The 14,887-nt window shown below is 41.9% G+C and overlaps 1 protein-coding gene across 1 annotated transcript in view; it reads left to right on the forward strand.

Moving 5' to 3' along the window:
• LOC311050556 (voltage-gated potassium channel subunit beta-2-like) overlaps positions 1 to 10,615 on the forward strand; it is a gene marked incomplete at both ends in the record, with an annotated part of 174,367 nt that extends 163,752 nt beyond the window's left edge. Inside the window, 4 exons of the mRNA XM_084064642.1 lie at positions 8,549 to 8,643; positions 9,211 to 9,331; positions 10,254 to 10,342; positions 10,526 to 10,615. Of these exons, the coding sequence (XP_083920768.1) occupies positions 8,549 to 8,643; positions 9,211 to 9,331; positions 10,254 to 10,342; positions 10,526 to 10,615 (395 nt within the window). The remainder of the gene's footprint in view (positions 1 to 8,548; positions 8,644 to 9,210; positions 9,332 to 10,253; positions 10,343 to 10,525) is intronic.
• Positions 10,616 to 14,887: the final 4,272 nt, after the last annotated feature.

Consider the following 14,887-nt stretch of genomic DNA (forward strand, 5'->3'; position numbering starts at 1 on the left):
GATCGGCTATTTTCACAAGAAAGTATGTCATACATAAAAAAAAACTACTCTCAAAAGCATTTCGTGTTATTGTCTAAACATTGCACTTGTCTGAATTAACAGGGTCATGTTTTGTACAATGCAATTTAAATGTGAACTGTAATAAGTGGGATTCGAACCAGGGACCTTCGGCACATGAGACTCACAATCTACTGGTGGAGCTATCCAATACACAGCCTTAGACAGTGAAAAGGGAGAATCCAACCAAACAAAACAAAAGCGCGAATGAAGTACGTCATACATTGAAAAGAACTACTTTCAAGTATGCATTTCTCGTCATCTTTAACAATTGCACATGTATTCATTGGTATAGTCATGTTGTGTGCAATGCAATTATAATTAAGTCTACCTGAGGTGGGATTCGAACCGGCTACCCTATGGTTTCAAGGCAGATGATTAAGCGATCAAGCTATTGAACCAACACACCTGAACCTGTGAAAAAGGGCCTCAAACATGTATTTGACACAGTTTCATGCAAATTGCTCAGAAATCCTGGATTTAAATGTTTTTCAAACTGCTCAAAATTGCAGACAATCTAAGGGCAGAGCTTACTGGTCAAAGTGATACATGTGTTCCTCATGAGTCAAGGCACATGTGTAAGCAGGTTTAACGGCTGTCGGCCAAACGAGGCATGACTTTTGCCTGTTTAAAGTTTGCATTTTCAAAAAATTGCTATAGCGCCCCCCTTTGACCAATTGGAGTAAGATTGGTTTCAGTGATACTTGGAAGGACCCTCTACAATATTGCAAAGTGTCAAACAAATGTGAGTCTGCATGTATGTGTTAGGGGCAGATGAATAATTAAAAAAAAGCTGCAATTTTCATTGGCTTATAAAAGCTTAACGTTTTCACTTATGGAAAATCCGCTAAGTTACGTTTGTCGGCATTGGTCCAAAGTTCATGTGTATACAGTTTCGTACAGATTGCTCATAAATCCCAGGAGAAGTGATTTTTTTACTGCTTTTTACTGCTTTTCATAGAATTCTAAATGGTGGGAGATCTAAAGGTCAGAGGTCAAAAGTCAAACAGCGAAAGTTGTTAGGCATGAGGAGACGCATGTGTGTATCGAAGTTTCATGGCTGTAGGTCGAACAGGGCATGAGCTGTACCTGTTCAAAGTTGGCATGTTCAATTGAGTGCTACAGCGCCACCCTTTGGCCAATGGTTGTGAGTTTCGGGTTTTCGCCGTTTGGCATAGCCCTCTACCATATTGCCGAATTTCATAAGAAGTGACCAGGCGGTTAGGCCAGAACTGGCAAAAACGGCGGAAGAATAATAATAATAAATATAGCTGCAAGCAGCAATTAGCGGTTTCGAGAATAATGGCAGACTGGCAGACTGTGACAAGAGTGGCAGACTGGCAGACTGGCAGACTTTGACAGAGTGGCAGACTGGCAGACTGGCAGACTGGCAGACTTTGACAGAGTGGCAGACTGGCAGACTGTGACAGAGTGGCAGACTGGCAGACTGGCAGACTGTGACAGACTGTGGCAGACTGGCAGACTGGCAGACAGACAGACTGTGGCAGACTGGCAGACTGGCAGACAGACAGACTGTGGCAGACTGGCAGACAGACAGACAGACAGTGACAGAGTGGCAGACTGGCAGACTGTGACAGACTGGCAGACTGTGACAGAGTGGCAGACAGACAAACAGACAGACTGTGACAGAGTGGCAGAGTGGCAGACTGGCAGACAGACAGACAGTGACAGAGTGGCAGACTGGCAGACAGACAGACAGACTGTGGCAGACTGGCAGACTGGCAGACAGACAGACAGTGACAGAGTGGCAGACTGGCAGACAGACAGACAGACTGTGACAGAGTGGCAGACTGGCAGACAGACAGACAGACAGTGACAGAGTGGCAGACTGGCAGACAGACAGACAGTGACAGAGTGGCAGACAGGCAGACAGACAGACTGTGACAGAGTGACAGAGTGACAGAGTGACAGAGTGGCAGACTGGCAGACTGGCAGACAGACAGTGACAGAGTGGCAGACTGGCAGACAGACAGACAGTGACAGAGTGGCAGACAGGCAGACAGACAGACTGTGACAGAGTGAGAGAGAGAGAGAGAGAGAGAGAGAGAGAGAGAGAGAGAGAGAGCAAAGTGCACATGTCTGAATTAACAGGGTCATGTTTTGCATAATGCAATTTAAATGTAAACTGTGACAAGTGGGGTTTGAGCCGTGGACCTTTGGCACATGAGACTAACACTGTATTGATCAAGCTATTCAATCCACAGCCTTGGTCAGTGAGAAGGGAGAATCCAACAAAACAAAACAAAACAAAAGAGGGAATGAAGTACATCATACATTGAAAACAACTACTCTCAATAAGCGTTTCATTTAACAATTGCATGTTTATTCATTGATACAGTCATGTTGTGTGCAATGCAATTGAGTTGAGGTCTGCATGAGGTGAGATTTGAACCGGCGACGCTCTGGTATCAAGGCAGATGATTAAGCCATTGGGCCAACAGACCCGAACTGAAAATTGCTATAGCGCCCCCCTTTGACCAATTGGAGTAAGATTGGTTTCAGTGATACTTGGAAGGACCCTCTACAATATTGCAAAGTGTCAAACAAATGTGAGTCTGCATGTATGTGTTAGGGGCAGATGAATAATTTAAAAAAAGCTGCAATTTTCATTGGCTTATAAAAGCTTAACGTTTTCACTTATGGAAAATCCGCTTGGTTACGTCTGTCGGCATTGGTCCAAAGTTCATGTGTATACAGTTTCGTACAGATTGCTCATAAATCCCAGGAGGAGTAGGCTTTTTACTGCTTTTTACTGCTTTTCATAGAATTCGAAATGGTGGGAGGTCTAAAGGTCAGAGGTCAAAAGTCAAACAGTGAAAGTTGTTAGGCATGAGGAGACGCATGTGTGTATCGAAGTTTCATGGCTGTAGGTCGAACAGGGCATGAGCTGTACCTGTTCAAAGTTGGCATTTTCAATTGAGTGCTACAGCGCCACCCTTTGGCCAATGGTTGTGAGTTTCGGGTTTTCGCCGTTTGGCATAGCCCTCTACCATATTGCCGAATTTCATAAAAAGTGACCACGCGGTTAGGCCAGAACTGGCAAAAACGGCGGAAGAATAATAATAAAGATGGCTCTTTTCTGTACCCACCCTGACTGACCTTAACCTCAGTAAAACGACCTAACCTCAAGAAACACTATTTGTAAAATAAATAATTCCAAATAATGATCACTTTAACACATTGTTGGGGACAGGGATTGAACCAGCGACCTATGGATTCACAGGCTGCCTCTCTTCTCATTGAGCTAAAGATATGGCCTCCCTGATGGTGTCTGTTGATATCTATAGGTTTTTCCGTCCTATAGGTTCTTCCAGTGTGAGATTGTAGATCAGCTATTTTCACAAGAAAGTATGTCATACATAAAAAAAAACTACTCTCAAAAGCATTTCGTGTTATTGTCTAAACATTGCACTTGTCTGAATTAACAGGGTCATGTTTTGTACAATGCAATTTAAATGTGAACTGTAATAAGTGGGATTCGAACCAGGGACCTTCGGCACATGAGACTCACACTCTACTGGTGGAGCTATCCAATACACAGCCTTAGACAGTGAAAAGGGAGAATCCAACAAAACAAAACAAAAGCGCGAATGAAGTACATCATACATTGAAAATAACTACTTTCAAGTATGCATTTCTCGTCATCTTTAACAATTGCACATGTATTCATTGATATAGTCATGTTGTGTGCAATGCAATTATAATTAAGTCTACCTGAGGTGGGATTCGAACCGGCTACCCTATGGTTTCAAGGGAGATGATTAAGCGATCAAGCTATTGAACCAACACACCTGAACCTGTGAAAAAGGGCCTCAAACATGTATTTGACACAGTTTCATGCAAATTGCTCAGAAATCGTGGATTTAAATGTTTTTCAAACTGCTCAAAATTGCAGACAATCTAAGGGCAGAGCTTACTGGTCAAAGTGATACATGTGTTCCTCATGAGTCAAGGCACATGTGTAAGCAGGTTTAACGGCTGTCGGCCAAACGAGGCATGACTTTTGCCTGTTTAAAGTTTGCATTTTCAAAAAATTGCTATAGCGCCCCCCTTTGACCAATTGGAGTAAGATTGGTTTCAGTGATACTTGGAAGGACCCTCTACAATATTGCAAAGTGTCAAACAAATGTGAGTCTGCATGTATGTGTTAGGGGCAGATGAATAATTAAAAAAAAGCTGCAATTTTCATTGGCTTATAAAAGCTTAACGTTTTCACTTATGGAAAATCCGCTAAGTTACGTCTGTCGGCATTGGTCCAAAGTTCATGTGTATACAGTTTCGTACAGATTGCTCATAAATCCCAGGAGAAGTGACATTTTTACTGCTTTTTACTGCTTTTCATAGAATTCGAAATGGTGGGAGATCTAAAGGTCAGAGGTCAAAAGTCAAACAGTGAAAGTTGTTAGGCATGAGGAGACGCATGTGTGTATCGAAGTTTCATGGCTGTAGGTCGAACAGGGCATGAGCTGTACCTGTTCAAAGTTGGCATTTTCAATTGAGTGCTACAGCGCCACCCTTTGGCCAATGGTTGTGAGTTTCGGGTTTTCGCCGTTTGGCATAGCCCTCTACCATATTGCCGAATTTCATAAGAAGTGACCAGGCGGTTAGGCCAGAACTGGCAAAACCGGCGGAAGAATAATAATAATAGTGAAAGCCAAGGAATGCAATAAGGCTTCGAAGCCTTACAGGCTCTCGAAACCTTAACTATTTGTAAAATAAAGAATTCCAAATAATGATCACTTTAACACATTGTTGGGGACAGGGATTGAACCAGCGACCTATGGATTCACAGGCTGCCTCTCTTCTCATTGAGCTAAAGATATGGCCTCCCTGATGGTGTCTGTTGATATCTATAGGTTTTTCCGTCCTATAGGTTCTTCCAGTGTGAGATTGTAGATCAGCTATTTTCACAAGAAAGTATGTCATACATAAAAAAAAACTACTCTCAAAAGCATTTCGTGTTATTGTCTAAACATTGCACTTGTCTGAATTAACAGGGTCATGTTTTGTACAATGCAATTTAAATGTGAACTGTAATAAGTGGGATTCGAACCAGGGACCTTCGGCACATGAGACTCACACTCTACTGGTGGAGCTATCCAATACACAGCCTTAGACAGTGAAAAGGGAGAATCCAACAAAACAAAACAAAAGTGCGAATGAAGTACATCATACATTGAAAATAACTACTTTCAAGTATGCATTTCTCGTCATCTTTAACAATTGCACATGTATTCATTGATATAGTCATGTTGTGTGCAATGCAATTATAATTAAGTCTACCTGAGGTGGGATTCGAACCGGCTACCCTATGGTTTCAAGGCAGATGATTAAGCGATCAAGCTATTGAACCAACACACCTAAACCTGTGAAAAAGGGCCTCAAACATGTATTTGACACAGTTTCATGCAAATTGCTCAGAAATCCTGGATTTAAATGTTTTTCAAACTGCTCAAAATTGCAGACAATCTAAGGGCAGAGCTTACTGGTCAAAGTGATACATGTGTTCCTCATGAGTCAAGGCACATGTGTAAGCAGGTTTAACGGCTGTCGGCCAAACGAGGCATGACTTTTGCCTGTTTAAAGTTTGCATTTTCAAAAAATTGCTATAGCGCCCCCCTTTGACCAATTGGAGTAAGATTGGTTTCAGTGATACTTGGAAGGACCCTCTACAATATTGCAAAGTGTCAAACAAATGTGAGTCTGCATGTATGTGTTAGGGGCAGATGAATAATTTAAAAAAAGCTGCAATTTTCATTGGCTTATAAAAGCTTAACGTTTTCACTTATGGAAAATCCGCTAAGTTACGTTTGTCGGCATTGGTCCAAAGTTCATGTGTATACAGTTTCGTACAGATTGCTCATAAATCCCAGGAGAAGTGATTTTTTTACTGCTTTTTACTGCTTTTCATAGAATTCGAAATGGTGGGAGATCTAAAGGTCAGAGGTCAAAAGTCAAACAGCGAAAGTTGTTAGGCATGAGGAGACGCATGTGTGTATCGAAGTTTCATGGCTGTAGGTCGAACAGGGCATGAGCTGTACCTGTTCAAAGTTGGCACATGTTCAATTGAGTGCTACAGCGCCACCCTTTGGCCAATGGTTGTGAGTTTCGGGTTTTCGCCGTTTGGCATAGCCCTCTACCATATTGCCGAATTTCATAAGAAGTGACCACGCGGTTAGGCCAGAACTGGCAAAACCGGCGGAAGAATAATAATGAAAGTGTAGAGATGTAATAGGGTTCGAAGCCTGATAGGCTCTCGAAACCTAATAATGTGTTAAAGGATATGCATTGAACACATATTTGCTGTACCCTGGCCTGTACAATTTACAGTTTAGGCATTTAGCAGACGTGACTTACAAAGTGCAAGCTTGGAGTAAAGCGTAACAAGCCCTTGTCAACCGACACCAGGGTAAGTGGTGGAGTAAATAGAGTGCTAAATATTAAGCCGTAGTTATAGTTATCAATGATCCACGTCCTCTTAACCACTTCTATCCCGGCGTCCATATTTTGTTATATCATGTCATGTTGTTATATGCAGAAATGCAAAAATAGGCTATTTTTAAATAGGGTTTTAAGTGTTTAACAAATACTGTATAACAGTATAAGGTAATTGACAAGCTGTCACAGTTAAATTATTTACAGATTAATACTCACATAAGATATTATGTACATTTTACAATCCAGCTTGTTCATAGCCCATATAATTATGGCTCTTCAAAATCCAAATTTTCCAAAGACTCTCTCACGGACTGATAGTAAGAAGAAGTGGCCAAATCAACCGAGTGCAAATGATATTAATTATGGAAACAATCAGTACTCTCAATGGTGAGCACAGTCAGAGCTGGCACACAAAATGTAAAATGTGGGTTATTTACTTGTTTCCCAGAGTGTCGCTGGCACCAAGCCCTGGCATTCGCCGCCCTTTCGTGGTCTTTCTGGCCAACGGTGGTCTCTGGCTCCAACACGGCCATGTCTTTGCACTTTGGACCGTTGATGTTAACTCCATGGAACAGGAACAGGGAAAAGACTTCAGCCACGTTAGCTGTTTCAAACAGTTCTTGTGGTCTTGTCTCTGTTAATCAATCCTGAGCAGCTACAGTAGACAGGCAGACAGGCAGGCAGGCAGGCAGACAGACAGACAGACAGACAGTCAGGCATGCAGGCAGGCAGGCAGGCAGGCAGGCAGGCAGGCAGGCAGGCAGGCAGGCAGGCAGGCATGCAGGCAGGCAGGCAGGCAGGCAGGCAGGCAGGCAGGCAGGCAGGCAGGCAGGCAGGCAGACACACAGACAGACACACAGGCAGACAGACAGACCTTTAATTCAGTAGCCATAGCAGCACCGCAGTAAGGATGAAACAGAAGGTAGAGTAGAGAACAAGTGTACAGAATAAGTAGTAAGATAAAAGCCAGCATAAAGACCACTTATGATCCGACCTGGCCCAGTTGATCTCCATTTCCTTTAATCAGTCTCTTATGATGTCAGGCAGGTAGCCCAGGTAACCCATATGACCCGTGTCTGATTAACCCGGACTATCAAGTCCGCCAGCAGGGAATTTGACCGTGACTCAATTACATCTCTTCTTAATTCAATCTTAATTACTTGAACCCTTACCCTAGCATCCCTGTTCTGGCCAAAAATAGACGACCGATCGACAAGCTCACAACGCGTCGCAACACGTATAGAGGGGAAAAAGAGCGCACAAAGTACAAGCAACTCATGTCTAGTTTACTAAGTATAAAGGGTTTAAGTGGTTAACATTCATATTGCAACGTCCCCTTGCTATTTTTAGTGTGAGACAATAACTGTGTGATGCTGTACGTGTTGATTTCGACGACTAAAACTATGACGGAAAATGTTTGTCGACTACCTTTTTTCACTGACGAAAACTGAATAAAAATTAAGCTATGATTAATAAAACTAAGGCTAAATATATTGACAATTTCAATGTCAGCAAAATAAAAACTAGACTAAAATGTTAGGGAGGGACTAGTGGAGAAGAGATCCAGTAGAACTAAAAGACAAGTCATTTTATGTTTGGTTGCGCTCGGGAAATAGCAGATCTACAAGCTCGTGATCGGCTATTTTCAGCATGCAAGTGTAAAATCAGCCATTACGACACCATCAAGGCCAGCCAAAATACATTTTAGTCGACTAAATCAACTGTAGATTTAGTCGACTATAATCTTATGATATTTAGTTGACTAAAACTAGACTAAAACTAAAACATTTCAGATGACTAAAATTAAATGGAATTCTATTCAAAAGACTATGACTAAGACTAAATACACATTTGCTCTCAAAATCAACACTGGTGTGATGCAAGATACACACCAGTAAGTAAGTAAAAACTAGTACATAGCTATCCATAAAATGAATAGCGCTGATTTTCTGAGAAAACTCATTGTTCTCCAGATTATCTACACAGTAGTGTTAAATTAACACAATTAACACTTTTCTCTCCATGGCAACAGGGGTGGGGGCGATGACGTGGTCTCCACTGGCGTGTGGCATCATCTCAGGGAAGTACGAGAACGGCATCCCAGAAACCTCCAGGGCCTCCATGAAGGTACAAAAAATATAAAAATGTTTTTTTGTTTTATTCTAGTTTTTTTCTCCTCCAGGACAAGTTGACTAATGGTTAATCTAACCATTTGTAACTCCGAGGGTGTACAAATGTAACCAAATGGACCCATTGTACATTCTCAGAGTTAAATTGACACTGGGGATTTTACTTACAAGTAATGTATCAAGTCAAGTCTAATTTATTTATAATTCACTTATAAAATCAACTTTAATCTACCAAAGTGCTGTACAGACTAGGAGCAAGCTAAACCGCTAATAGCGAAGGCATTGACATAAACAACAAGAGACACAGCTCAAAGGCACAAATAAACAAAGTAAACAGCTGATGACAGTTAAGGTGACTTTACTGTTTCCACTCTCACTCACTCTCTCTCTCTCCCCTCCCCTCCCTCGCTTTACATCTCTACCCACTTCTCCCTCTCTCTTTCCCTCCCTCTCCTCTGACTGTCACCGCTGCTTCTACATCTCTCTCTCTCTCTCTCTCTCTCTCTCTCTCTCTCTCTCTCTCTCTATCCCTCCCTCGCTCTCTCTCTCTCTCCTCGCTGGGCAGTCGTACCAGTGGCTGAAGGAGAAGATAGTAAGTGATGATGGCAGGAAGCAGCAGGCCAAGCTGAAGGAGCTGGGCCACATTGCAGAGAAGCTGGGCTGCACCCTGCCTCAGCTGGCTGTGGGTAAGAGAGCAGAGAGCTATATTAAAAAGTAGAGGACGGACGCCCATAACTGTGAGAGTTACAGTCCTGTAAACGCAGTGCTCCTCAAACTTTTTCTTGCCAAGGACCCCCAAAATGATATGTATTTGGCTGCTGACCCATCCCATCTCAAAAGTATTTTGTGCCAGGGATTTTTCAAAAATAGCAGATCTACAAGCTCATAGCGCAGCACTCGGTGCTGCGCTATGAGCTTGTAGATCTGCTATTTTTGAAGAGCCAAAGTATAAAATATGGTTAAAGTGGTTAAAATAATTGTGACGCTATATTAACAAATTTAGCTGGGGGACCTCCATGTACCCCTTCAAGGACCCCTGGGGATCCCCGGACCCCACTTTGAGAACCAATGCTGTAACGGTCCATTTGGAACCCCCTCAAGGAACCTTGAGGGTCCCTGGACCACACTTTGAGAAACACACTTTCCATACTTCTCGGGGATTCCCACCCTGATGGTGTTTCAATTACTGATCTTTAATTTCATCTGTTTTGTGTGTTTCTTTTCAAGTTACATTTCCCCATTTACTTTACTTGTTAGTCATACAGTGTGATATCAATTCATTGGGCAAAAGCAAATGCACTTTAAGAATATAAATATAATTTAAAGGTAAAAGAAAATAAGTGGTCACTATTTCAGCCAAAGATGACAGCAGTGCGCCACCTGGTGGATGCTGTTTGAATGGCCATTATTGAAATCACTTCACATGCATCCACAGCTTTCATTATCACAAGCTGTCTTTCAGTGAGGAATTGTAGTTCCGTCATATAATTATGCTAATATACAAGCACATTTAATTCAGCTGAACTGTAATGAGTTTAGTTCAGACTCAACAAAGCCTTTTAGCTTGTTGTATGAATAAAACACTCTCTCTCTCTGTGTGTCTCTCAGCATGGTGTCTAAGGAATGAAGGAGTGAGCTCCGTCTTGTTGGGAACCTCCAACCCTGAACAGCTCACTGAGAATCTAGGGGCTATACAGGTGTGTGGACGCACGCACGCACATGCACATGCGCACACACACACACACACACACACACACACACACACACACACACACACACACACACACACACACACACACACACACCACTAATAACCTCTGTTGTATTCTACTCCCTGACGTGTCTCATACCTTTTCCTCCCTCTGCTCCCTTTCTCCCAGGTCCTTCCTAAGATGACGTCTCATGTGGTGTCAGACATTGACCACATACTGGGCAACAGGCCGTACAGTAAGAAGGATTACCGCACCTAGACCACTGGGGTGGACTAACAAAGGACACTAAAGTGTCCTGACGTCTTGGTGTCCTGTCCTACCTATCTACTTAACCCACCATACCACCACCGTGGGTCCGCTGTCTCAATGCTCCTGTCCATGATTTTCTCCTTTACTGCCCAGCCAAGACCATCATAGCCTAGTCTCGCGTTGCCAGACAACTATTCCACAATCTCCGAATGGCGCTATATAGAGTCTGGAACTACACCTCCCGAAATCCGAGAGGGGAAACTGGCACATCCGTTCACTAAAATATATTTTACAATATCTTTACATTTTATTTTTTAATTTCCATTTCTGCTAGACTGTATGACCGGAAACATTTGAAATTTGTGGGAGGCAACAGTCTGGGCACGCGAGACTAATCATAGCCTAACCTGGTCTATTTAAGACTATAGCCCTGTTCAACTCAGCTCCACCTAACTGAATTCTCTCCAGTTCAGCACAGACACAGGAACAGCTTGCCTTAACCAAGCCTTCCACAGCCTAACCTGAGTTTAGTCGAAGCCAGTCCAGTTCATCTTACCTAACCAGTGTCACCTGTCTCAGCCCAGATCAGCTTAGCTATACCCAGTTCAGTTCATATCTTATCCAGCTCAATGTAGCTTAAACCTGCTCATCTGAGCTCAGAGCAGCTTCCTAGATCCAAGCTACTGTTCTATGCTGAGTTCAACTCCGTTCAGGGGCCCTGTTTATGAACAGTTTAGCCATGTTATTTTTTATCTTAACCAAATAATGGAACTTAACATTTTTATCTGCCACAGCAAGAACTAATATTGAATATCTAATGAGGAAGTAGATCAGTATCTAGCAAGATTGTGAATAAACATACCTGAGAACTAGCTAGCATTAGTTAGCTGATAGATTTAGAAGGACGATTATAAGAGGTTAAAATACACCTAATAGCGAACCTCTGTCATGAAATCAAAGCCAAGTTAACATCCTTTGTAACTTTTTCGTTTACTACAATTGTTCTGTCGAATCTACAACTGGCCTTTTTGTAAGTACCTTATAATCCCCATTGAACCCACTAGCTCCAGGTGTTTGCCACTGGCATTATGGACCTGCAGAACCGGAGGATCCCTCCCTCTGTTCTGCAGGTCCTTAATTGCTGAAAGTGTCCTTTGAGATCATTTCTGAACTGGTTACAGTGGTGCCTGGCTATTTGCAGGCGAATCAAATTCAGCATTTTGCCCATATTGTTTGCCCTTAATCAGTTGAATGCGCAGATTTATCAAAACTGGCAATAGGAAAAAGATCCAACTCAACTGGCACAAAGGGGAAATTCAAATGAGCGAGTTTAAACTAAACTAAGTTTAATATATGTTTTTCATTCATCAAACTGTTGCCTTGGATCAGCCCATGAGAGCAACATTTATGTCCAAGAATCCTTTAATCATGTAAGTTCCAATATGTACTCTGTGGAAAAGAAATACTCTGTTCAATGAGAATGCCTGCCTTTTGTAAAAGATGCGCCCAATCCATCTAACAGCATCTAACATTGCCCTTTCAATTGATGTTACAAAGTTCTGGCTTTCTTCTATATTTCATATTCACATTGCTTATTTAAAGCCATAGATGCAGCTGAATGTAGTTATACACGCACATGCACGCACGCGTACACGCGCACGCGCGCACACACACACACACACACACACACACACACACACACACACACACACACACACACACACACACACACACACACACACACACACACACACACACACACACACACACTTAGAAGTGCCCCAGGATTTGGAGCACACCTGGACAATGCTCTCTGAAACAAACTGTGATTGATCAGTGCTTTGCAATGTGCAGCGCTGCATGCCAAATACTGAGGGCTTTTTATCTGGATAAATCAATATTCTCACGACTCACACACACACCTCAAAATCAAAAGACAGTAAACATCAAACTGGAAGCATTTCCCTCACAGAGCAAGGTTTAACGACGAACTGGTTCTCAAACTTTTATTCATTTATTTCAGGGACCCCTATAACTCTGAGAGTGTTAAGTGGTTATGGCTGCTGTTGCAAAACGACAGTAAAAAGACAAATCTAATTCTCGGTTGTCAGGTTCAAAGGAAATTATGTTACATGTGGTTTGTCTCTTGACTTTTTACAAAAGCCCCATAGACCATCTTAAATGAACTGAACTGGAGTTTCAGACTCCCAACTCAGCCAAACCAAGTTATCCAATCTACTTTCATCAACTCTTGTCTGATAGGCAGCGAATTCTACCTGTATTAACCAATAGATGCATGTCAACTCCCCTTGTCTGGTGTTATACGCTCACCACAACAAAGCACATATATTAGAATACCAGAAGGGTTTAGAAGAAATATACAATAAGCGTCTAATGCAGCAGTTTATGCTCTAGTCTAAGCCATTTCTAACCAACTTACTGTCAGTGACCACCCCCCTGTGAAGCCAGCTGAGGATTACGGGACACTGAGTTTCAGTGGGATGCGACCCTGTGTTGGGGGAAGAGTGAAGCATGCTGTCCCCAGTGGTCCGATTGAGCCAGTGCAGCCCTGCTTCTGTAGATCATATAAAAAAGAGAAGCGGACTGTGTTCCTCTCGATTTGCATCCATCGTGGAGACTCGTGTCTCCTTTGTTGTCTATGAACTGAACCTGCTTTTTTGATTGCCGACATGAACCATAGGATTATGTTCTCACCTATACAGTAGATATTATACCTAGTAGTTTATACAAAGATTTGACAACCTATCTGACAATGGTCACAGTACCAGCTATATTGCTTGTTACAGTGGCACAAGAACAAAGATAGGCGGCACAGTGTTTGGGAAAAACACCCATGTCAAATCATGACAAAGGGTACAGTTTATTTTAGAGTGAATTGTTGCTGAGTTTCTCTGGCACATTTTTGAGGTAGTCATTTTGTTTTGGGAAATTCCAGGGAGCATATGTGTGTACATAAAATGATATGGCAAACATTGTAACATAAGAGGGAAAAAACAACCTCAAGCCTCTTTTCTTGCAAATGTATACAAAGCTGTACTGTATGAATAATATATATAAATAAAATGTAAATAGTGATGGTTTGTTTCTCCTCAGCCGTAGCAATGCATTCTCTGTGTTTTGTGTCCATTCCTCATCCTGATCTATTAACATTTAATTCAGAACTACTGTAATTCATGATCATGAGATTTATTTCACAAACAAAGCTTTTTGTAGGATCGAGCGTTGATTTTGTTTTGCTTTCAGGTACTATTTATGTAGATTTGAAGATTTACAATTCCTCATTCATGATAATGTGTAATCTAGTGGTAACCACAACAGAGATGTGTTTTCTCTAGTTGGCTCAGCACCCAAAGCTCAGGCATGTGCTCTTCATGTTGTTGATGTTTCTATGTATAAATACTGGAGCTTTCCAAGAGTGTACCATGACAAGAAATATTGGCCAGATTCCAATTGAATCACTGTCTGACTTTTCTTGGGCCCACTTGATGACTTGCCGGGCAAATTAATTACAACTGCCTCAGGGAATGAGTTCAGTATTGAGCCGAGGATTCAATTAACTGATTTAGCCCTTATCACTTCCCAGTAACTTTGTGGTAAAGACTAATGTTAAAAGTCCTCCAATATATAACTCACTGTCAAATCTTAAGTTAAAATCTGGTTTCAGCAACTGTGGAGTACTGAATAGTATGCATGACTGTAGAGACCAAGGATATATCTTTGCTGTCGGGTGGAAACCTTGTATGTCCAAAACATTTTGAAATAGCGAACATAGCCGAATGACCCGTTGTGAGCTTGTAGATCTGCTATTACTACTTTTATGCGACACTGTTGTACAGTATGCTGTACTGAGGACATTCATTTACGAATTAAAAGTTGAAACATGGAGTTACAAGATTTCTGCCTAACAACAACAATATACAAAATTCAGCTAGAAACTTGGATACAGTAACTGAGTTTATTGTGAAATAGGTCTAGTGAAACAAAGATGATAGCTAGGCTATCTGTGATTAAAGCTCCATGTGAGAAACACAAATCTGGGACATTTAATTTCAGCACAAATGTGATATAAAAAAATAAGACTTCTACTCTCTTGAGTTCTGGTTGAAAGTATGTGGGATCTGCTTCTTTGTACAGTAGGTCATCTTTCTTTGACTCAGTTCTAAATCGGAACACTGCTCGACGATCATGCAGGAACACAAGTTAAAAAAACGCTTTCAACCTGGAGTCCCTATTTTGGTTGAGCAGCTATTTTCACAAAAG

The sequence above is a fragment of the Gymnoscopelus microlampas genome, assembly GCF_963454915.1.
Source record: "Gymnoscopelus microlampas genome assembly, chromosome: 8".
Classification (NCBI taxonomy): domain Eukaryota; kingdom Metazoa; phylum Chordata; class Actinopteri; order Myctophiformes; family Myctophidae; genus Gymnoscopelus; species Gymnoscopelus microlampas.